The following is a 22,625-nucleotide window of genomic DNA, read 5'->3' on the forward strand; positions in this document are numbered from 1 at the left end:
CAAACTTGAAAACAGAAGACAGAGAAGACATCTTTCACCTGTCACATGAAATCAACAAATCCGAATGGGCAGCGAAACGCGGAGAGGGCCTCCGAGTTGTGACACACGCGTTCACACAGTCGCATGCAGGTTTTTCTAGTCTCTGTTGCAACAGCGCGCATCCACGGATGATTGCACTTAAGTAAACGAGACCAAGGGATTAGAGGCTAAAAAAGAGGAAGAGACGCAGACAAACTGTAAAACGCACACAGCCCACACAGGCAGACGCGCACAGACCTGCACCCACACTATGAACCCTGAGACACACTCGTGACCTGCGAGCAGGAGGCAGGACGGCGTAAACACACTTTAAAAGTGAATTTACACACACACACACACACACGCACACACACGCACACACACACACACACACACACACACACACACGCACACACACACACACGCACGCACGCGCGCTGAGCTAAGCATTCAGCTTCTAGCTGGCAGCTTTAATCACCGAGGAGCTAAACTAACACAACTGTCATCACTCGCCCCGTCTATTTGTTGCGCACATACTGTATAGAGACGCAGCCACGAGCGTGCGTTCAGTTTACATGCGCACACACAGAAACACTATATAATTGCCCTATGGTTTCTGCTGTCCATCATCTTCCCCTTCATATCTCACCCTTCTTCTTTCCACTCACTCCGATCTCTCCCCCGAGCGGTATGCAGGCACAGTTGTCAAGATGTATTATTTCGCCTGGCTGCCTACCATGTTCCGTGTGTGTGTGTGTGTGTGTGTGTGTGTGTGTGTGTGTGTGTGTGTGTGTGTGTGTTTCAGCCCCTTCCCTCCTTTGGAATCTTAAAACTAAACTAGACCAGCGGTGGAGGGTGCAGCTCACGGAAAGATTAGCTAAACATTTCTGGATTCCAAAATATATGTGCATTCAAGCTGAAGCGCACATAACAGACACATGAATGCATGAGTCAGTATTCAAGTATCACAGTCATGGTTCAAGGACATTTAAGGCAAGACTACGCACTCGGGCACACACTGAACCCAATGTGTGTGTGTGGACCCATTAGAGGGACCTCCGTGCTCGTCATGGGTTGTGTTATAGCCCTGTGCTGGGGCATTCAAACACTAAGGCTGAGCCAGGGCCTAAGTGCTTCTGTGTGTGTGTGTGTGTGTGTGTGTGTGTGTGTGTGTGTGTGTGTGTGTGTGTGTGTGTGTGTGTGTGTGTGTGTGTGTGTGTGTGTGTGTGTGTGTACACTTCATCCTCAGTGTGTGACATGGCTTCTGGTTTCATGAATGACATGTAATGGGAATAGGACTGTTTTTTTAGCTTGGTTGTTGGCGCTGACGCCTGACATGGAAAGAAACCATAACAGTACCAGTCAGGGTAAAAGTACAGTAATAACACAGTGATGCTGTAAAACGTGCCACTGAGAAGAACGCCGTGCCTGAACCTGGCGGACGGCGTGCGGCGTCCGTTGCAGGAAGTTGACACCGCGAGTGGAGCGCCTGCAGCTTCCTGCCCACGTGCAGCGCTAGTGCTGTGCTTTAATGAAGTCGGGCTAATTCCCTGTATCTGCCACTGGATCAAGACCTAACATTTCTGCAGTGTTCGGGCCCAATCTATTTCTCTATAGCTGGCCAGCCAACGGGAAAGAGCAGCCAAGAGGTTCCGCGGCTCAGTTTAATGATGTATAATGTAGATTAGGCTCCACTGCGAAGCGCTTTAGCAAAACCTGAAAGAAAGTTTCCTTTAATGGCAAATCTAATTGTTCCAAAGGTCCTTCCTATAGGTCCGGTCCCGCCTCCGCAGCGGGCCGGGCTTCAGCGCTCCATCACCACGGAGGCCGTGACAGGAATAATTAGTGGCGCGTGAGGCGGGAGCCGCTCACAGGTGAGCGCGTTTATTAGAAAGCGGACCTCGAAGCCGCGCTCGTTAAAATGTTTGATTGCGTCGGCGCTTTTGTGCGTTTTTTTTTTTTTTTTTTCTTTTTTGAAAACGCATCATTTATCACACACGTGCAAACAAACGCGCACGTTCCAGCGGCTGTCGGCTTTTTTTTTTTTTTTCTTGTCCTTTCTGGGCGCTTATGGAGTTCATTAAAAGCCTTAATTAGACTGACAGTTATGTGTAATTACAGTCTTTAAGATGTACAGCTCCTCTGCAGGCCCACTCCTTCACTGCCTCCTTTCACAAGTTATTGTGCGGAGGGAGAAGCTCGGCGTGTTTGTGCGTCGTCAGGAGAGCGGACCCCTCCGTGAGCCGCGACGCCCGACTTTAGCCATGAATATTGGCAGGCGACGTCCAGGAGGCACCTCGGTCTAGAGGCTCCTGCCTCCCATGGATTCTGCCTTTGCCCGTCTCTCACTCTTCCTCCATCGCATCCTTCCTAATTTAGAAAACCCCTCCCTCTCCCAGCCGCCATCTTGCTTTCCCTCTCTCTCTCTCTCTCTCTCTCTCTCTCTCTCTCTCTCTCTCTCTCTCTCTCTCTCTCTCTCTCTCTCTTTCTCTCTCTCTCACAGATCGCTGTCGCCTTCCTCCCTTCAGACCGTTGACCCACTTCCCTCCTTTTTTTTTTTTTGCATCATTTCTAGCTTTTTGTTTTACCAGGCATTCGTCCTTCAGTCGAGCAACTTTTCCTTTTTTTTAACCTTCTCTCAAATTCTTTATTATTTTTCCAGAACTCGCATAACCTACATATTAAACCCAAAAAGCGAAAAATAGGCCTGACGCTGTTCGACCGCATGTCCTTCAGAGCGGTTTTGAATAATCCTAAAACGACTGCGCTTCTGGTGCTTTTTAACATCACTTTGTGTTATGCGATTGAAGTTTTGACAAATGGATATTAGCCAGTCTTTGATGGACATGACGCTATTCAGACTTGTTTTGAATGTATTCTATACTTTGTCAGGCCAAGGAGTTCAAGGGAACACTAAATGCTGGGATTTGTTTAGATTTCAGGGGAACTGGAACAGTAGCTAATAATTATGAGTCTCAACATGGTTTTAATTACCATAAGGGTCAAGCTGTGTTCTCAGCAGCCCCTCAACAACACCATGTCGTCTTTTCAGCAACATCTCTATTGTGTAAAAGTCACTTTTAGCTACAAAGTTGACTCAAAGTCGCTCTCATTAAGCGACTCTGACAGCTCCGCGTCCCAGAGGGACGGTTTTGGCCTCAGAAACCCACAGCGTTTCATGAGTTGTTTCTCCAGTCAACGGGTTTGTACCCTGTTATAGAGAGAGCATGTGGCGAGTGTCGCCTCCTCCGTGTCGTCGGCATGTTCGTGGCCGGGCGCCAGCGCTGTAATCCTGCAATGACAGACAATGTCACAGCTAGGTTCTGCCTGAGAGGAAGCCCCTACAAAGAGAGGGACGGCAGGACGGCTGGAAACATAAAGGCCGTAATTGAAAGGCAAGGGAGAGGGAAATGTTGGATTGGAGCTACTGGTAGAGAGAGCGATTGCCTGCAACAGACTTTTTTTTCCCCCCTCCTCCCTCCCTTGTGATAAAAGCATGACAAAGTGACAGGGGATGCAGGAACGGCAGGTTAGGTGTAGTTGTCTGCTGTTTTCCCCTCCACTGCACAGAATTCATGCCTAAATTGAGGCAGTAAATCAGGCTAATGTGAGACCGAGGGCTTTTATTTAGTGATTGTGTGCTCACATGGGTGTGGAAATGCGAGCACATGGCTTTCGGGGGGGTGGAGACCGAGTTTAGTGGCCAAAAAAAAACCCAAGCGCGGGGGTGACGGATAGAGATGTTGCCGTAAAGGAGCTGGAGTGAGACGTCCTGCGAGTCCCAGGCCGGCGTTGTGTTTCGCATGCATCATTGATTGGCTTTGCAACAGGTGGATGACGGATCACCGGGTGTGCAGGGCCCGCCTGGAGCTGGGGTACATGTGGAAGCCTGACGTCTGGCCTTTGGTCTGATTTCATCTGAACATATGGGTTAAATAAATGCCACTAGAAAACCAGAGAACATCCAAGAGAGAGATGGAAGGAGGGAGCGATGGACCTCTCTGGTTTAACCCAGATCTGGGCGGCCGCGGGAGGAGTGGACAACCGGAGGTGTTTCGTTTTTATTCTTGGAGCGACTTGGGAATAAGAGGAGCCGGGAAAAAAATACCATGAGCAAAGAGCAGGAGAGACAGTGGGAAGGAACGACAAGCGCTGACCCATTTCTGCAGGCCTCCAATCCGGCGGGTGATACAATGGAGAACAGCTACGGCATGCGCACACGAAGCGTAAGACGGACACACGCCGTCAGACGGCGCCGCAGTCTGCAGACGGCCGCGCACGCCGCGCTAGCTAGCGGGCTAACGCCGCCAATCCAGCGGTAGCGAATCCGGCGGCAGCAAATCCAGTGGCAACGAATCCAGTGGCACCTCAGCTTTCACTGGAAAGAATCACGTTTAGACACGCGACCGTAACTGCGACCTGGCCTCCGCTCAGAGCCAGAGCCGGAGCTAGCCGCGCACTGAGGCCGGCTAAAACCGCTTTGCACGGCTTTTAGAAGGCTTTTCAAAAAATCAGTGCTGTAGAAGTCGCTCAGGGATTCACTGATAAGCATTCATTAAGTATTGATAAGTAGTCATTGAAGTATTCATTCAGTATACATGGAGGTGCACTTGACAGGGACAGCAGGTAGCACACACACACACACACACACACACACACACACACACACACACACACACACACACACACACACACACACACACACACACACACAAAATGGCCTCGCTGCTCCTGGACGGGAACATTGACCCAGTTGTAGAGAACATCGGTCGTGACTGTTCTACATGGCTTGCACTTTGCTGACGTCACGCAGGGTTCATCCACTCAGCCACTTCTCTTTTTAATGGCCCTGCTCTCTTACTTCAGCTGCCTTCTCGTTGTTCCTTCCCGTCCGTCAGGCGTGTCTGGGCCCCGGCACTCGTTTAGTTTTGGAGTGGATTAGTTTCTGAACTGCAGCGATGATGCTTATTTTATTTTGTTGTTTTGGATCATTTAATTATTGTAAATTGTTTTGCGGATTTAATTGAAATGCTCCCATTTTTCCCATTAACTTACTCGGTTGCACATGGCGGCTAAGTAGCAATGAATCCACCGCCCTGTCCAACCTGACTTGCTGCAGATGACATTGAATCTAATCCTCAAGTTATTTTTTTAACTTGTTTTCTACGCTTTCAGTTTTGCAGCACATGCAGTGTGTGTGTGTGTGTGTGTGTGTGTGTGTGTGTGTGTGTGTGTGTGTGTGTGTGTGTGTGTGTGTGTGTGTGTGTGTGTGTGTGTGTGTAGCATCGTCTCTCTAGCTAAAATATTCCTGCGGGTGATGTCCTGGTTGCTCACTTTCTGAAGGCTGCAGTCTTTGTTTACCTGCTGTTCACACACTCCTCCGCGTGACATCATCTCCAGACGACACCATCTTCTATAAATGATGTCATCTGGAGGAGTTTCTCACTCAAAGATTTCAGCTTAATAAGAAAATACAGAGATTAATACTGTTGCTATGCATGAACTCCCTCCGTAGCCGGGTCAGAGGCTTTAATAATAATACATTCCAAATGAGTTTGCTGTCGGTGAGTAATGTTTTGTCCTTGTTTGGCCATAAATTAGATGCTATGGCAGGAATAGGCAGCGGGTCAATTAAATGAATAGTGCTGATAATGATGAATAGTGGCCAAGCGATAATGATTCAGTGCAGTGCGGCTGAATCGTTGTCGGGCTGATTGTTTATTAATACAGAGGCCGGATAATGAACTGTAGGATTAGATGCTAAATGGCCTGCGTGAACAGTCCTGACCTTTGCCTCGAGCACTTAGACGTATGAGGTGACACGCGCCCACACCCACGCTCGCCACGCGCCCACACCTCCGCTCCCGTTTGTGCACTCGCAGCCCGTCCGATAAATCACGCTATGGATTTGTCCGAGCGGAAGCGTTTTCCCAGGCCTCCGCCGACGTTTTTATCTCACCGCCTCAGAGCTGAACCGCGACACGGCAGCGGGCGCGTCACGAGCGATGGGATCCTCTGTCCCGGCAGCTGGCGCCCGCGTGCGTGCGTGTCAGACGCACTGTAGCATCAGGTGTGTTCCTCCCTGCAGCCCCCCCCCCGTGCAGACTTCTGACAGGCTGTAGGTGGAGGAGGGGGTGGGGGGTGCTGCTGCTGTGCCGTGGCCCAGTTTGGTGTGTGTGTGTGTGTGTGTGTCACTACTGGGGTTAATATGATGTGATTCTGAGCTGCCCACCTTCCAAGTGCACATGGAAACACGACGCGACAGAGGGAAGGAAGGGGGGAGGGAGGGGGGGGTGATATAGAACGAGAATGACTGCTGAGAATTAAAATGTCATGGAGCGCACAGGAGGGATCAGCCGCACGCAAGCGAAGACATGAGATCATTCTGCCCCTCGTGCATTGTCTGCGTGTGAATGTATGTATGTTAGGGGCCTGTGTGTGTGTGTGTGTGTGTGTGTGTGTGTGTGTGTGTGTGTGTGTGTGTGTGTGTGTGTGTGTGTGTGTGTGTGTGTGCGTGCGTGCGTGTGTGCGTGCGTGCGTGTGTGTATGTGTGCATGCATGTGTGTGTGTGCGTGTGTGTGTGTGCGTGTGTGTGTGCATGTGTGTGTGTGTGTGACTGGCCAGCATGAGACGCGTCATGTGACTTCGCCCTGTGACTGGGACCACAGTCTCCCAGCGTTCGGCCCTGAGCCCTTCACCTCCGGCCGCGTCTCCCACAAAGCGGTGCAGGGAGCGAGGAGCGAGCTCAAACTGCGCTGATTGCATTAGCAAGTTTAGGCTTATTCAATCATGCTTTTACCTAAATGTCAGACTCGCCTGCATTTTTAAATCACATTATTATAAAATACAAATTACGGCGAATTCCCATCAGAAATCAGCCAATTTGCTGCCAGAAGAAATGAGAAATACGTCTTTAATCTGCTCCTGCACTTTAGGTAGTGAAGTAATTTGATTTATCTTGCCCTTTCAGTATCGCACGGGTCACATTAAATGTTCTTTTCTGTAAAAACTGCTGAAAAGTAAGTCATCGGTCGCCATAGTAACAAAGCACCCCTAAACGCTGGATCCTGCTGCGCCTCAGCACCGCGTCCGAGCCGCTCGCGCGGCGCCGTCTTCGTGCTCTACCTGTTTGTAGCTGGTCCCGTTTGTGGATCAAGTGCTGCCACAACACAGGCAACACTGGGCCTTTGTCTGCAACAATGGGGCTGAGAATGTGCTCCCTCTGCAGAAAACCAACTTTGGAAAACCTCACGCCATGTTGGAAGTAATGGCACATTGTGTTTTTGAAGGGGAATGTGAAAATAATACCCCGCCGCTGTTTTTCTTTCGTTCTTTTTTTGTGATGGGGGGAGTTAAAATAAAGCCTGTTCTGTTTCAGTACACAACTTAATGCCTCCTCCCCTCCTCGCCGCCGCGACGGGGTAATGGCTTGTGATAGTTCATTAATGCGTCATAGCCAGGTTATTAAAGCAGCGTAGGAGATTTATGAAGACGTTTTTAGTTACAGGAAATTTCACTGGCAAGACTCAGGGTTTTTTGAAGGGGAGCGGGGACGCGGAGACAGAATGAATCCTTCAGCTGCCCCTCCAGGGAGCGGGGATCAGGTTATGTGCTCTTCATCATCGAGATGACACACACCGAGCCTCTGAAGGGAGAGAAAGTACAAATTTAAACAGGAAGGCATCAGTAAATCCCACCCCCCCAGGCCCTGCACGCGCACACACACACGCACACACACACACACACACACACACACACACACACACACACACACACACACGGTCCACCTAAGTGACAAACTTAGTTCTGTGGCCGCGTCTGGAGACTGCGGTTCCAAAATCCAAACTAGTGGAACTAACCGTTGGACTTTGGACGCAAAGCTGGCTGTGAAGTAACACGCTGGTTTTGGGCCGGATCGCTCTGACGGGCGAGCGCCGGGAGCGGCACGAAAGCACCCACTCACGTCTTTCACGTCGCATCTGCGTTTGTGGACCCGACGCACTCGTGACGCGGCTGCAGAGCCGTCACGCGCCACAGGCCGGAACCGTGAGCCAGCTTCGCCGCCGGAACTTTTTATTCTGAGCTTTTTTATAATGAGCTCTTTTTTTTGTTTGCCACGCACCACATTCCCGTTGTGGCTCCCTTTAATCTAGCTGTCAGCGGAGGACGCGCTCCCTCTTTGCACTCGGTGCATGCGTGTGTAATTGAAGCGTGTGCGCTACAGCCGCTGCGCTGCGGCAGCTCACACTGTGTTTATACGCGACAGCAGCGCGCCGATGGCTCCGGTCGCACAAGTCCTAACTTTAAATTTAACAGCGACACAGGTGACACTAATCTGCTCGGGAGCCCTGGGAAAAAATGGAGCCGTGGGCTTCGCTGACCTTCGCCTCGCTGTGTGCGTTATGTCTCCTGTCAGCTTCAAATAAAATGTAAATAAAACACATAAAACACATTTGCATTGTATCAAATTATAATAGGCACAGTGTGTTTGTGTGTGTGTGCGTGTGTGTGTGTGTGCGTGTGTGTGGCATGTCCCCATTGCATGACACCAGCCGGGGCTGATGAAAATGTTGCCGAGCTCATGTCTGTCACATTTCGTTTCTACCTTGTGCTCACAGCTTCAAGCTTGTAAAGCAGCAGTGAAGGATTTGCAGATTTCTTCGCCCCGAGTTTCGCCTGTCAGGTTACAAACAACATGACAGGGCCTGAAGATTAGATAACAATGACCCAGTTGTGGCACATTGTATTTTTTTTTTATGACTCACAGTTCATTTGTGTACAATGCAAAACTTTTTTTTTTTTTGCTTGACTTCGGAGACTCGTGTCGTTCTGAGAGGAGTCTGGACAATGACCACGGCGTCTAAGCACATTTATTTGAGCTGGAAGTCAGCGACACGACGCAGTAAAACAACACCTTTCCTGACTCTGAGCGGTGGAATGTGACTCAGAGTAAACACCGTGTGCGCGCGGAACATAACGGCGGCTGTTCACGGAGCGAGGGAGGCAACGCCGACGTCTGGGCCGCGTTTTAATGCAAATGGGCTCGTTTTGCATAGCGAGCGGCTCCTGGGCCGACGGGCGGGGCGGGGCGGGGCGGGGCGCTGCGCGAGTCCGGCGGCGTTTACGTAACGGTGGGGGCGACGTCAGCGGCGCTGATGGAGGCCTGGCCCCGCGCTGACCCTGCTAATAAGACGGGACGCGCGCAGAGACTCCCAGCCGCCGCGCCGCGCGATCCGGTCTGCGGAGCGGAGCGCGCGGAGCCGCAGCGCCGCGCGCTCTGATTGAAGCTGACTGCGAGATCATTTCATTAATTACGTTCTTCCACTTCCTCCGCCTCTCGCTCGCGCTCTCCCGCTGCACGAGGGCGGCGGAGCGACGCCCTTCCTCTCCCCCGTCCTCTGGCGCTTCGCACCCCCCCCCTCCATCACTGCTGATCATTGTCTCAATTACTCATCACCCCCCCCCCCCCCCCCCCCTCTCCCACGCCGTCTCACCGTTTCCTTCCCCTCTTATCTCCTCCCAAATCGCTCTCCTCACTCCTCCCCGCTCGCTTATCCCCGCGTGCGGCGGGAGAGATGCGAAGCGCGCCCGTCCCTGACATCATCCCCATCTCGCCCGCTCTCATCTGCGTCTCTCATCAGGATTTCACAGATGTTCCGTGATTATTTCCACCGCGATATCTCCTCCTCCATCGCGCGCAGGGGAACCTGCGGCATTCTCGCTGTTTGGCGACCGAGCGGCACCTGAAGGTGGAGCCTCTGTGTATTTGTTGGAACCAAGGACAAAGCAGCCGTGATCTCTTTGTTGGCTTTGTTCCTGTGAAATTGAGAACCCCCCCCCCAAAAATAGTGTCACGCGTAACAAGTCTAATGGATTTAAGAGGATTTATGGTGATACAGTTCAGTGTTTTAACAAAAATTGCCTTTGTGATATTTGTGACCTGTTGATTATGATGGTTTAAAAAAAAAAAAAAAAAAAAAAAAAGCTTGCATTTGCAAAATCACATTTGCCGAAGCTCTCCTGGTTCAATTTTGCTCTCGTGCTCTCAGTCTGTGTCTGCCTTTGTGTCTCCCTCTTCTTTGTATCCATTACTGCTCCACTTTTCCATAATGGAGACATTAGAGTCTTTTACCTCCGCGCTATCTATCATGTCATTTAAACTCTTTCCTTACTTTCTGTTTTTAACTTCTCTACTTTTCTTTGTTCCATCACTTTCCCTCTCTCTCCCTCTATTAATCTTGTCTCTCGCCCCCCCACCCCCCCCACCTCCTGCGGGCTGGAGGTCATCTCTATCGTCTCACATAGTCTCCTGTCCCCATCATATCACCAACAGCTTGTCACAGGCAATCAGTCTCTGTGCCTCGCTTCCCTGCACGACCTCCTCCCACTTTCTTCGCCCTCATCTTCCTCACCTCCCTCGTCTCCTGTCACCTTCTTGTCCTCCTTCATGTATCAGCAGTTATTACTCTGGGAAATCACTGCTCTCCTCCTTTCCCCGTCTGATCGGTTAGTGGCATTTATGCCGTCGTCCCTGCGCTCCGTCCAAGCTGCGACACTCGGCCCACGTTTAGGATCGGCCCCTTTTTGTCCTAGAGGCTGAAAGCGTGGAGTCTCCTCTGTGTCTGCGCTGTGTTTTTTGTATGAAGGTGTATGTTTTATTTAGCAAACGATGAACAACGTTTCCGAGACTGTTATTAAATCTTTTAGATTGTTAAGGTAGTTTGGGAAAACTGAGACTGAGAGGATTTATTATTCATTTTCATTCTTTAGCATTTTAAGTATTTTGGTGAAGCCGCAGGAAAGTAATATATAATTGATTATGTTAAAAAAATAGATGTTACGTAGTTCAGTTGAAGTATTTTGTTTATAAATACTTTTGTATATACAGTTTAGTATAAAACTGTTAAAATAGCAGTTAATGCAAATAGTTTCAGTAATTTTTACTGATTCACAATGGTTAATACACAACAACAACAACAACAGTAATAAAAAAAATAGTATTGATAATAATGGATAACTAGACAAGGTTCATTGTTTACTGTGTGTTCCTGACTTCCCCTGATGAAACAGGAAGAAAATTTGTGTCATGAATATTCAATATGATGCTGAACTGATCCCAGAAACTACTCACATATGAAATTAATTACGAAGTTGTAAATATTTTAATGAAGCCGTGAAATCAATGTTCTCAGCGATCAGACATGTCAAAATGGAGTGTGTTTGTGTGTGTGTGTGTGTGTGTGTGTGTGTGTGTGTGTGTGTGCAGCATTGGATCAGCGTTTGCATGTCAAGGATTTGTGTCCTGTTTGTGGGTCTGTCCGTTGCTGTGCAGCGTGTGTGTTTGTGGTTTGTGTGTGTGTGTGTGTGTGTGGGGTAACCACATCATTCGTGAATCCACCTACTGAAGCACTTAATCACACCAGAGCAACCTAAACACAAATCCTGAGCATTCAGAGATATTTAACTCACCGAAAATGTATTATTTCATTGAAACAATTAGGCTCTGATCAAACTAGGGCTGCTCTTAATTTGGCACACTTCGCTACTTTCTATTTATTTTAACTTCATTAAAATAAATTTAATTTTCCTCCCACATTAGCGGAGCAGTAAATACTACAAAGCCCTCACAGACAGAGACAAGTCGGCTTCGCGAGTGGGTCCTGCAGCACAACGAGCCGCGGCGGAACTTTCTCGCAGGCCTTTATTTAAACCTGTTTATACGTCCCTTCATCCGCGCCTGTCTGCTCGCTTTCCCACCATACTGCTGCTCGCCTTGACCTCCGCCTGCTTCTCTCCTCCTCCTGCTTTCACACTCAGCATCCTGCAGGGATGGAAGGAGAGACGGAGGGAGGTGTTGGAAGTAAAGCTGCCTCTTTTTCACACCTCCGCGTCTCCCTCCCTCCCTCTCTCTCTCCCTCTCGCTCGTCCGCCATCCTTCCCTCTCTGTTTCGCTTCAGACAGGCTAATCTATAGCCTGAAGCAAAGTGGCAGGGGGAAAATGATTTCTTATTTTTTTTTTTTAAAGAGAAGAGGTGAGGGTTAGCCCTGGGGGCTATAATGGAGAAAATAAGGATAGACGGGTGGTGCGCAGGGTGTTTGGTGGAAGGAAGAATACATTTGCTGCTGTTTTTGTTTTTTTTCTCGAGCACATCAGTCAGAAAGTGTGGCTTTAAATGTGCAGCCAGACGTCGTGCGTGGCTGTGGATCGTTAATGCGTATGAAGGATTGTTACTGGCTGCACAGCTGATGGGGCGTCAGCCGCAGAGGTGCCATTCTCACTTGTCCTCCCTTCACCCTTCACCTCCTCCTCTTCCTCCTCTCTCTCTCTCTCTCGCTCGCTCATATTCCAGTCCCTCTATTTTTTTTATGGTTCCGCCCGTCCCGGCCCGAAGCGGCTCCTTCCTCCTCCCGCAGCCTCTGCGACCTGCACGCCGGTGATCTTTAACGCATTCGCCGGCAGGCTTTATGTGAGGCGAAGTGTTCGGGTTTTACAGGGATCTGTGCTCTCTCGCACGTCCCCTCGTCGCCCCTGCACTTTATCGGCGCTGCTCGACTTCCTCCGGCCTCCTCGAAAGCCTCGCCGCAAATACGCCTGTCGGCTCCGTGAACAGGTCAGGATGCTGATTTTGAAATGTGACATCGCACCTCGGCTGCTCCCGATCGAATCGTCCTGGCGGAGAGTTCACATCTTACAGATTCGTATCAGATCCTCCAGCGGCTGCATTAACAGTCCTCATCAGTCCCTGCTTCTCGCATCAGGAATTCTCTTTAATTCTCATAATTTAACAAAGGCAGAGTGACATTGGTAATGGGGTGTGAGCGTTACCTCATTGACCACAGTCTGCTGTCAGGTTGCGTTTCTCTCCGTGTCATGCTTTCTATCTCAGGGGCTCCATTTTTTTCATATACGCCTCTGATTAGATTACCGTCACTCTCTCTCTTTTCCACCTTCCAGTCTCGGGCCTTTCCTCCGGCCCGAGCTGCGATCGCAGGCGGGCGGCAGCGGCGGCGTCGGGCGCGGCGCAGCGGGGGCATTAATAAATTTCAACGCGCTGCTAAATGAGGACTTATTAAAGTGCTGCTGCCTCGCAGTTTGACATTTCAGAGCTTCTGGTGGAGTTTTAAATCGCTGCCTCTGCAAATGTCACTCGACGGACGACTCTGCAGTGGTTTGACCATATGAGCAGACGCTGTAGTTTGTGTGGCTTCACCAGTGTGTGTGTGTGTGTGTGTGTGTGTGTGTGTGTGTGTGTGTGTGTGTGTGTGTGTGTGTGTGTGTGTGTGTGTGCGTGCGTGTGTGTGTGTGCGTGCGTGCGTGTGTGTGTGAGCCACATGCTACATGGCTAATTCCGTGCCTTCCTTTCCCTCCAGCTACGTCTGATGGGACCCGCCAAGGCCTGGACAGCATGAGAGGTGGAGTGTGTGCCACGCAAGGCATGAAGGTGGTCCTGAAAGTGGGACAGAGTAAGTCCTCTCGCCGTCCTGTCTCTCAAGCCTCCCACACGTATGGACAACGCCTGAGACCACCATACACTGGCCTGACTATCACACACTGGTTCCAGTTCACCGAATCTGTACAGTACACGTTCATTACGGCACCTTATCTGACACGCAGCCTCATCCACTCTTCAACCATCTCTCTTATCTGCCTCTTTGTTGCCTCACACACACACACACACACACACACACACACACACACACACACACACACACACACACACGCACACACACACGCCTGTTCTCGCTGAGCATATTAGGACTCGTTAAGTGGTGAGAACAGTGGAGAAGTGTGGGATCAGTCAGCTCTAATGAGCCCTGTTGACTCCCTCCTCACTTTGCCTTTTAACTACTACTGACTCACGCTGGACACACACTCGCACGCTGAGACGCACACACACACACACACACACACACACAGCGCGTACGTTACAGGCGGGCCGGGACCCGATGGCGTTTCCCCGCACGCAGACCTGCCACCGAGCGCGACAACAAAACGAGCCCTTTCAGCGTTAAAGGCCACACTTGGTGGTTTTTAATGACTCATAGCTGCAGTTGTTTGGGAAATGGGTCGTGCATTGACCCTCGCATGCAGACGTTAAAAGAAAAAAGCCCGTTTAAGCGTTTGCACCGAGCTGCACATTCCTGGGCATAATGGGCACCTGTCCTTCAAACGCCCCACCTCGCACACAAACACGCCTCCTTAGCCCGTTTGTGTTATCGGGCCCGGTGCAGTGGAGGTGCTCTTCAGCAAAGCGCCGTGCGGCTCCTCTATCGGCCCATAGCATCAGCGCAGTCAGCTCCGCTCAATAGCAGCACCACCACCCACGCTCTCACTTCCTTCTCCCTCGGCTCTTTCACCACCGGGGCGATGGAAGCGCTGCCTTCCTCCAGCCTCTCTCCAGCGCTACTGCCCGACTCTGTGCAGCTCCAAAATGCTCTCCCGTCTTTTTTTTGTCACCTTTCGTTTCCTCTCATCTCATCGTCTTTTCTCCTCCTTCCCTCTATTTGTCTTTGCGCCACTCCTTCATTGCTTCTGTTCCCTCAGCCTTTTCATTAAAGCCGCGCTGCTCGCTTCCTTTTCAAATTCCCTTCCTCCCTGTCCTCATCACCTCCTTTTCAGCTCTCACGCCGGTCATCTCTCCGCGCGCGCCTCTCTCTCCATGTTATTTTCTCTCTCTTCCTCTGTCTCTCTGTCTTATCTGCTGTGTGGCTGAAAGGTCACGTCTGTGTTGTTTGTCGTCTAAATAAGCGACGTGCCGCCTCATGGTGATCTCTGATGAGATTTGGCACACACACACACACACACACACACACACACACACACACACACACACACACACACACACACACACACATGCACACACACGACCTGTCGTCTCTCATTTTATTCTCCTTGCTTCCTTTCTGTCCCTCCAACACACATTGCACATGAACCTCCCTCCGCTGGCCTCCTCCGACCACACAGCGGTTCCTATTGATCCAGACAGCACCGCCCCTAACTTCTGTTTGGTGGGCTCTCACGAGGGAGCCGCCAGCCAATAGCCATACACTCCTCTAAATGTCAGTATATACGGGTTGACAGCTGTGCACACACAGGCGCGGAGTTGTTGTGCACAGGCGCGATGCGGTGTGTGTTCTTGCGGGCTCCCGGTGCACTTTCATCCATAGGCGCCCCACGGTTTTATCTATTTCGCTCTCCCTCTGCAATGACCTGCGGCACAGCTTCTTTTGAAAGGCAGAGCTGTAATAAGTCCTCTTCCAACATGAGATCCTCCTGCAGCCCAGTGTCGGCCGCACGCCAGACACAAATGAAATTAGTGCTTTCTGAACCATCTCTTTCAGCCACGAGAACAGCGTGTGTGTGTGAGTGTGTGTGTGTGTGTGTGTGTGTGTGTGTGTGTGTGTGTGTGTGTGTGTGCGTGCGTTTGCATGTGTCACGTAAATGCACTTTAATGCCATCACCATTACTGAGGGCTCGCTAGACAGATGGCCTGATTTAGCAACTACAGATTACAAGCCGTTATGGCCCTGCGTAAACTCATTCTGGCCAAAACGCCAAGCGGCCTCTCTCTTTAGTTTCCCATTCAAACAAATGGAAAAGTGCTCATAGACAGCACATCGCAGCCCAATCAATATGTGCTCTCCCATAATGGGACTGGAAGGGAGGGAAGCCTTTATTGAAGCTCCTCTGTCTCTGCTTTCCTTTCTGGCTGCCTCTCTGTTTGTTAATGTCACTTATTGGTTTCAGCCCTGAGAGCCTTATCTGCTACAGATGAACAGTTTGGCCTCTTTATTTATTCATTTCTTTTTTTTGCCAGGCAGCTCATCCCACTCTCACTGTTTCCTCCGCAGGCCCGTATGGATTGCCTCCGAAGAAGGAGCCAGCAGGACGCACCACCAGCAGAAACCCAGGTGAGTAGTAGAGCGAGCGGAGACGACCCACGGCGGATCCATCCGCAAAATGGATGGAGGGGAAGGAAGCCTGCGAGAGGCTGCGAGATAAAACGGCAGAGAGAGGCGGGGAGCGGGAGGGAGAGGGCGACAGATGGAGAATGTGCAGCGGTGACATCTGTGAATCTCTCTATTTAATTCCATATCTTTCCGTCTCCCCCTCTCTCTCTCTCTCTCTCTCTCTCTTTGTCTCTCTTGCTCTCTGTCCCTCTCCGCCCTGCCCGGCTAAGCTAAGTGCCGCAGGCGGGGAATGGATGGCTAATAGCTGCCTTGGGAGAAGGACAAGAAAAGGAGGGAGGAAGAAAGACGCAGGAGGAGAAAGGGAGAGAGAGCAGTGGGAGGGGGAGAGAGTGAGGGTGAGAGAGAGAGAGAGAGAGAGGGCTCGACCGGCGGCGACATTTCAGAGAGTTATTATTGTCATTAGTTTGGGGCGGCCTGGATTCTGGAACTTCCATCGAAAGTGAGCGACGGGGAGAAAGCGCGCGCGAGAGAGAGAGAGAGAGAGAGAGAGAGAGAGAGAGAGAGAGAGAGAGACTTTGAAATGAAGGACGAGAAAGACGAGAATTACAGAAAGATGAGGGGAGAGAAAGAGGAGAATTATTGAAAAGCAGAGAGTGACCACAACAAGGAGATGGAGGGAGGCTGTCGCACCCACTCCCTCTCTCCCAGATGTCCCCCCCCCCCCCCTTCCTGTTTGTCTGCGCGCTGCACCCAAACGCGTGAATTGATGCAGTTGCGCGTCCGCCGGTGGCGCGTCCATACCTCGCGTAGGTGAGAAGCGTACGTGTGAAGCGAGCGGCGGCGTCGTTCCACGAAGACGAGGCGAGCGATGCTGGGAGAGTGATTTACATCGGGCGCATAATTAGGGATTTTACACATCCTCGGCTCTCCGTCGCGGACGCGTTAGCGCACATGTAACCACATATCTAAAATAATTGTTTTGACGCAGCAGTAATGCTAGAATTTCCAATCCTCCCGTGAATACACTTGAAATGATCTCGGCTAATAACTGCGAGTGTTGCTGGGTATTCAGATTCGGATAGATTGTCTTTTGTTTGTTTGTCTCATCTGATCCTCTCTAGGGATGTAAACAAATACAGATACATTATCGGGATATGAGATGTGAACAGATAACACTCAGAGCAGATATGTTCTGTGAACAGCATCTGCATTAGATTTTTTTTTTTCTCATTCAATTTTTCCCCCTGTCACCCAGTTGATATTATTTGCGGCACATTAAATCGCTTCATCTCATTCATAATTCAGTCAAATTGCAAACACGCGCTCTTAACTTACTCTTTATGGCGCTTAGAGAATCTCCGATATCCACTGAAGATAAACTGTCTATAAATATTGCAGGAAATAAAAAGATGCCTCTTCTAACAACGGATCTGAGACATAATCATTAGATTCAGACATGGGCTTGGGTAACAGTTGTACGTATGGTGCAAACACAAACTGCAGCCTGACTGAATGTGCACTAATGGCCTAAAGCCTGGAATGAAGAGGCCAAGCTCAGCAATATTCAGACATTTTGGTATCTTTTCATCAGTTCTCACCAGACGGTGACTTTTATTGTGAAGTGGTGTTTTCGCTCTGCGATCAGATAGCGAAGCCCGGCAGCAGTAGACGCAAACAGCCAGTGCGGCAGTCAGGAGCTGATTTCACATATAATCTCCAGGCAGAGTCGGGAGAATCGTGTCCGGACGCTTGCGACGGGTTTTACTTTCACACACGGGGAGCGCGGCGGGAGTCGGAGGCGCTTCCACGCGGGGAGAAACCCGGCTCGATTTCAGCGAGGGCAGAGCATGAAGGAGCCGTGACACGACACAGCGGAGATCACCACACTGCATCACCCGCATTATGTGGTGGGGTGAAGAAGGAAGAGTCAGCGTGTGTGTTTGCCTTCGCACATGCAGCTCGCTGGGGAAACGTCCAGATGCGTTCAGGGAACCGGGGAACATCTCAGAGCAGATTAAATGTTCTTTAAACATAGGCCACACGCTTCCAATAACCCTCTGTGTACATTCACATAAAAAGGAAGATGTGGCTACTTTATATTGCACTGGTGTCTGGTTATGACAGCGACATAATCTGAATTTCAGCTGCTTTTTCTAGTGCACTTGGTGCTTTTTTTCCCGAAACTGACAGAAATGTAAAAAGCCAGCGTCGTTCCTGTCTCAGGTGATAGAGGAGACGGAACTCGCTGCTTCTGCGTCGCCCGCTGTCGCATTCGCGTCACGTCGTCGCTCCGTTAGAAACACACAAAGCAAAAAGAAGCAGTGTCAGGACTTTACGCGAGTGCAAAGTAGCTGCACGCAGGGGCCCTTCAGGGGCACATCCGGGCGCTCCGGCGTCGCCCTGGCATCCCATAAAACGCCACACGGTGCGCGCAGACGGGAAGAGGCAAATTAATTCATGAGGAGAAAACAACTGTCATCTTACGTGGGAAGCGGCGACGAAATGCCACGATGCATCAGAGTTAGTGGTGCTAATTATGTAAACTTGTCACATCTTCTAGAATGTATTCATGTAAAGGTTGTTGATGATTCACACTTTCATCATGATTTGGAAAATTTGCATTTAACTTGTGCCACAGTTTAGTGGAAGCATCTCTAGAAAAGCTTCCCCGCTCCTGCAGGAGCCTGAACCCAGTGGAAATGTGTGTTTTACCTTGACTTCTGTGGATTCCTGACCTGCTGGTCAGGTCTCTCTCAAGGTGAAATCCACCTAATGAAATCAGAAACAGGGGCACGGTGAGAAGGGTCGGCATTAAAGAGTGAACTTCTGTGGTTTTGGGGGGAAAGGAGGACAGAATTGGAAAACGGGTTGAGGACAAGGAGGTGGTGAGGTAAAGGAAGAGGATATAATAAAGCGAGCCGGTGAGAGGCGGCACTCATAATGGAGCTGGAGAATGAGGGATGCTGCCTTAATGGAGGAAGGAAGAAAGCGGGAGGTGGAGAAAGGAGTGTAATCGACGTCCGGCATTGCCAGGCAGTCCGGCGCCATGGGTGGCCTCGCGCTTGCGTCCGCGCTTGTGTGCGCTCGCCGTGCGTGTCTTTGTGTTGCGAGGTGGGTCATTAAAGCCACAATAACCCAAAGATAGAGAGAACGGCGGAGCGAGGGAGGGCGAGGAAGTGGAGGAGACGCAGCACGGAGAGGGAGAAGGGGGGGACGTGTGCCAAGAATAATGATGGACCAATCCAATAGGCTGAAAAGCAGCGACTTGCATTACCGGTCCTAACCAGTTCGCCACAGACTTTCACACGGCCCGGTGCCGGGGCCACACAAACACGCACACGCAACCCCTGACCGTCGTCCACCTGCTGAGTTCTGACCCGGCCTCCCACAGAGGAGAACTGTGAGCTCCGAGGCTGTGAAGATCTTAGGTTTCAGCCGGAGGCAGCAATCAACTGACGATTCGAGAGGTAGTGAGACAGACGGGTTAATAAACAGACAGACAGCTTGATAAACAGACAGGCGGGAGGGCCCGTGGTGCTGGTCCGGTGCGGGAAGCAGATCAGGGGGCGGGATCTCTTCATGCGGAGTAAATACAGTGGTTGAAGTTGGGGAATTGGACTCACTGTCAATAAAAAAAGCTGCCGGGAGCTACACCACATTCTCGCCCGCGTTCCACTGGGTTCGGCCTCCGCAGCATTCGCTAGCTGAGCTCAACCGGCGCCATTAGTCATGTCACTGTGGTGCAGAGCCGGAACGATTGGTATGTTCCCCTAAAGTCTCATGCAAACACCAGTGGTGAGAGGCGCTCGTGTTATTGCTCAAGCTCATCTAACGAGCATTCTCGCGGCTGGGCTTGTAACGCAGGATGACCGTGTGCTGTCTTTCAGGCGGCGCGAGCAACGGCACCCAGTCCCGGGGATCCGGCGGCTTCGGGGGCGAGGGCGAGAACGGGCCCCTCCAGCCCTCCAACATCGCCCTGATCGCGGGCGCCGCCGGGGGCTCCGCCTTCCTGCTGCTGGTGACCGCCGTGATCTGCGTGGTGTGCTACCGGCGGCGGCACGCCAAGCACTCGGACACCCACCACCCCCCGCTGTCGCTCTCCTCCCTCACCAGCCCCAAGCGGGGGGGCGGCGGGGGCATCAGCAGCTCCAACAACAACGGCTCCGAGCCCAGCGACATCATCATCCCCCTCCGGACGTCGGACTCGGCCTACTGCCCGCACTACGAGAAAGTGAGCGGGGACTACGGGCACCCTGTCTACATCGTGCAGGAGATGCCGCCACAGAGCCCGGCCAACATCTACTACAAAGTATGAAACGGCTTCAGCTCCGGGCAACTGGACACACCCACCGCTCTCCACCCATTAGCCACCAATCCCCTCCTCCAGTCGAAGCCACAGCAAAGCTTTCCGTCACAGCTCTGACTCCAAACCCCCCGATGCTACCGTTATTGTCCTATGGACCCCCCTCTGCGCCCTGTGAGCCCACACCCCCGGCCACAGCTAAATAAGCCACCTCACCCTGGTCCCTACACAGCTGGGCCTCTAAGTGTGTGTTAAGGGCAGTGTCGTACCCGGACGTAGCCCTTCTTAACAAGGCCCTAACAAGGGGGCATGAGCCTCTGAGTGCCCCCTTCTTGTTCACTCAGAGCTCTGTAAGCCCCACCCACAACGAATTAAAGCGTTGTCCCAGTGTGTGTGTGTGTGCCACACGCTGCTTTTCTAGGAACACGGACCCGACGTTGGGACGAGAGGTTTTAAAAAAGAAAACCGAGAAAGTACAGAACTACAACTTAAAAACAAAAGACACCCCTGAGAGAACCCCCATAGCCGCCGGAGAACTCTGCTTCCCAGAGGCCACGGTTGCCCACCCGCTGCACCGCCCCCCTCAGAGCAGATCAGCCAATCAGAGACCGGCCCCCGCCACTAACTCACCAATAGGATTCTAGTTTGTTTTTTTTGTTTGTTTCTCCAGAGATAACCGGGGCCTCGGACTCCGATCACCAAGCCCGGGCCACGGTCGCGCGACCGGGCCCGGCCCGAGGAGGTCCGACCGATCGGTGACACTCAGAATCTTGTATATTTTAATAACGTGCGTGTGCGATCGTGCGAGTGCGCGTACGACTCGGATAATAATTGCCGGCGCTGCTGCTCCACATTAGACGTGTGCGTGCAGTGAGTGTGCTTCACTACAGCCGGTCTGCATATGAGTTGGCATATGTCTGTGTGGGGGTTTAGTTTGTGTGAGTGTGTACGTGTGTGGATGCTTTGTGTGCGAACGCGTGGGTTCTTTAGACTTGTCTTAAATACCAAAACACAAAATAGTGAGCGAATATCAAAAAAGTGAGATTTTTTTATCGCTATCAACACTTATAGATTATATATATGAATATCCAGTAAATAATTTCTAGATGTTTTGTTTTCTATTGTTTATTATTTTTACCCACTTTGTTAAACTACACTTCTGTTGCTAGGCATTTTTTATCTGCTGTTTTTGTTTGTCACAACTTAGAACGACCTTGTTTCCTTTTCCCTTTGCGCTGTATATTAATTTAATCCCTTTTTTAATTTTCCCGGTGAACAGAGGTTGTTTCTCTCTTCCTCTCTTCCCTCTCTCATTCGCTCCCTCCTCCCCTTCCTCTCCTCCCCCCCTCCCTCCCCCTCTAGGGTCTCTGAACTCTGTGTATATTTTTATAGCTCCTTGTACTATGCTGTAGTTTTGAAGTTTAGACCTCGTTTGTGGAAGTGTTGAGGTAGAACCATCTATGAAAGTTTTTTTCTTTTTCCAAACGCTTTTTTTAAAACGCAAAAGTAAAAAGAAGTGAGGGGCAGGGGGGGGGCAGTGATGGTGGGGAATGCGGGGAGGGGAGGGCGGTGAAATGAAAAAGAAGAATAAAGCGAAAAGAACAGGGCGAGAGAGAGAGAGAGTGCTGTCTGGGGAGGAGGAATAAAGCGGCGTCTGAATGCTGAAGTGAAAAAAAAGAGAGGGAGGGAGGGAGACGAGGAAAGAAAGGACTGTGGAGGAATTGCACACTAAAGGAAACGAAGCTGAACGGGAGGGGAGGACGGGAGCGGCAGGAGTGTGGGATGAAGGATCCCGAGGAAAGGAAGGAAGGATGGAGGGAGCAGATGAACTGGCAAAAAGGAGAGAAGGGCTCGGGCCTCCCTGAATGGAGGCGACGCAAACCCAAACGGATCCTGGAGGAGTTGAACTCAAACTATGGAACAGGAGAGAGCTCATCTCACGCACGCACACGCACACACACACACACACACACACACACACACACACACACACACACACACACACACACACACACACACACACACACACACGCGCACACACACACGCGCACACACACACACACACGGTCACACTTTACATTAACGTGACGTGGCACGTTTCAGATTTGCTCCTCTTTTCTGCCATCATTTGTGTTGAGATGCATCTTCTGGACACCCCCCCCCCCCCCCCCCCCCCACACACACACACACACGACAGAACCCACCTCCCGTCGGTACACTCTGTCTCCCTCCGTTTGACACACACCCTCCCACGCAGCCTGACACACATTTCACACCTTTTAATGACTGTCACAAATGCCTTCTGATTGCATTGAATGACATACATTTTGTCCCGCTGCCGCTCGCTGTCGCCGCAAAATGCGCCCTCGCACGCACACTTTCACCCACACTC

At 51.0% G+C, this 22,625-nt stretch overlaps 1 protein-coding gene across 1 annotated transcript in view; it reads left to right on the forward strand.

Annotated features, from left to right (window-relative positions):
• The window catches only part of efnb3b (ephrin-B3b), a 66,276-nt gene that overhangs the window by 41,941 nt on the left and 1,710 nt on the right, over positions 1 to 22,625 (forward strand). Inside the window, exons 3-5 of the mRNA XM_029169501.3 lie at positions 13,390 to 13,482; positions 15,871 to 15,930; positions 19,818 to 22,625. The exon at positions 19,818 to 22,625 is cut by the window's right edge and continues 1,710 nt beyond it. Of these exons, the coding sequence (XP_029025334.1) occupies positions 13,390 to 13,482; positions 15,871 to 15,930; positions 19,818 to 20,245 (581 nt within the window). The 3' untranslated portion in view covers positions 20,246 to 22,625. The remainder of the gene's footprint in view (positions 1 to 13,389; positions 13,483 to 15,870; positions 15,931 to 19,817) is intronic.

The sequence above is a fragment of the Betta splendens genome, chromosome 2 (assembly GCF_900634795.4).
Source record: "Betta splendens chromosome 2, fBetSpl5.4, whole genome shotgun sequence".
Lineage (NCBI taxonomy): Eukaryota > Metazoa > Chordata > Actinopteri > Anabantiformes > Osphronemidae > Betta > Betta splendens.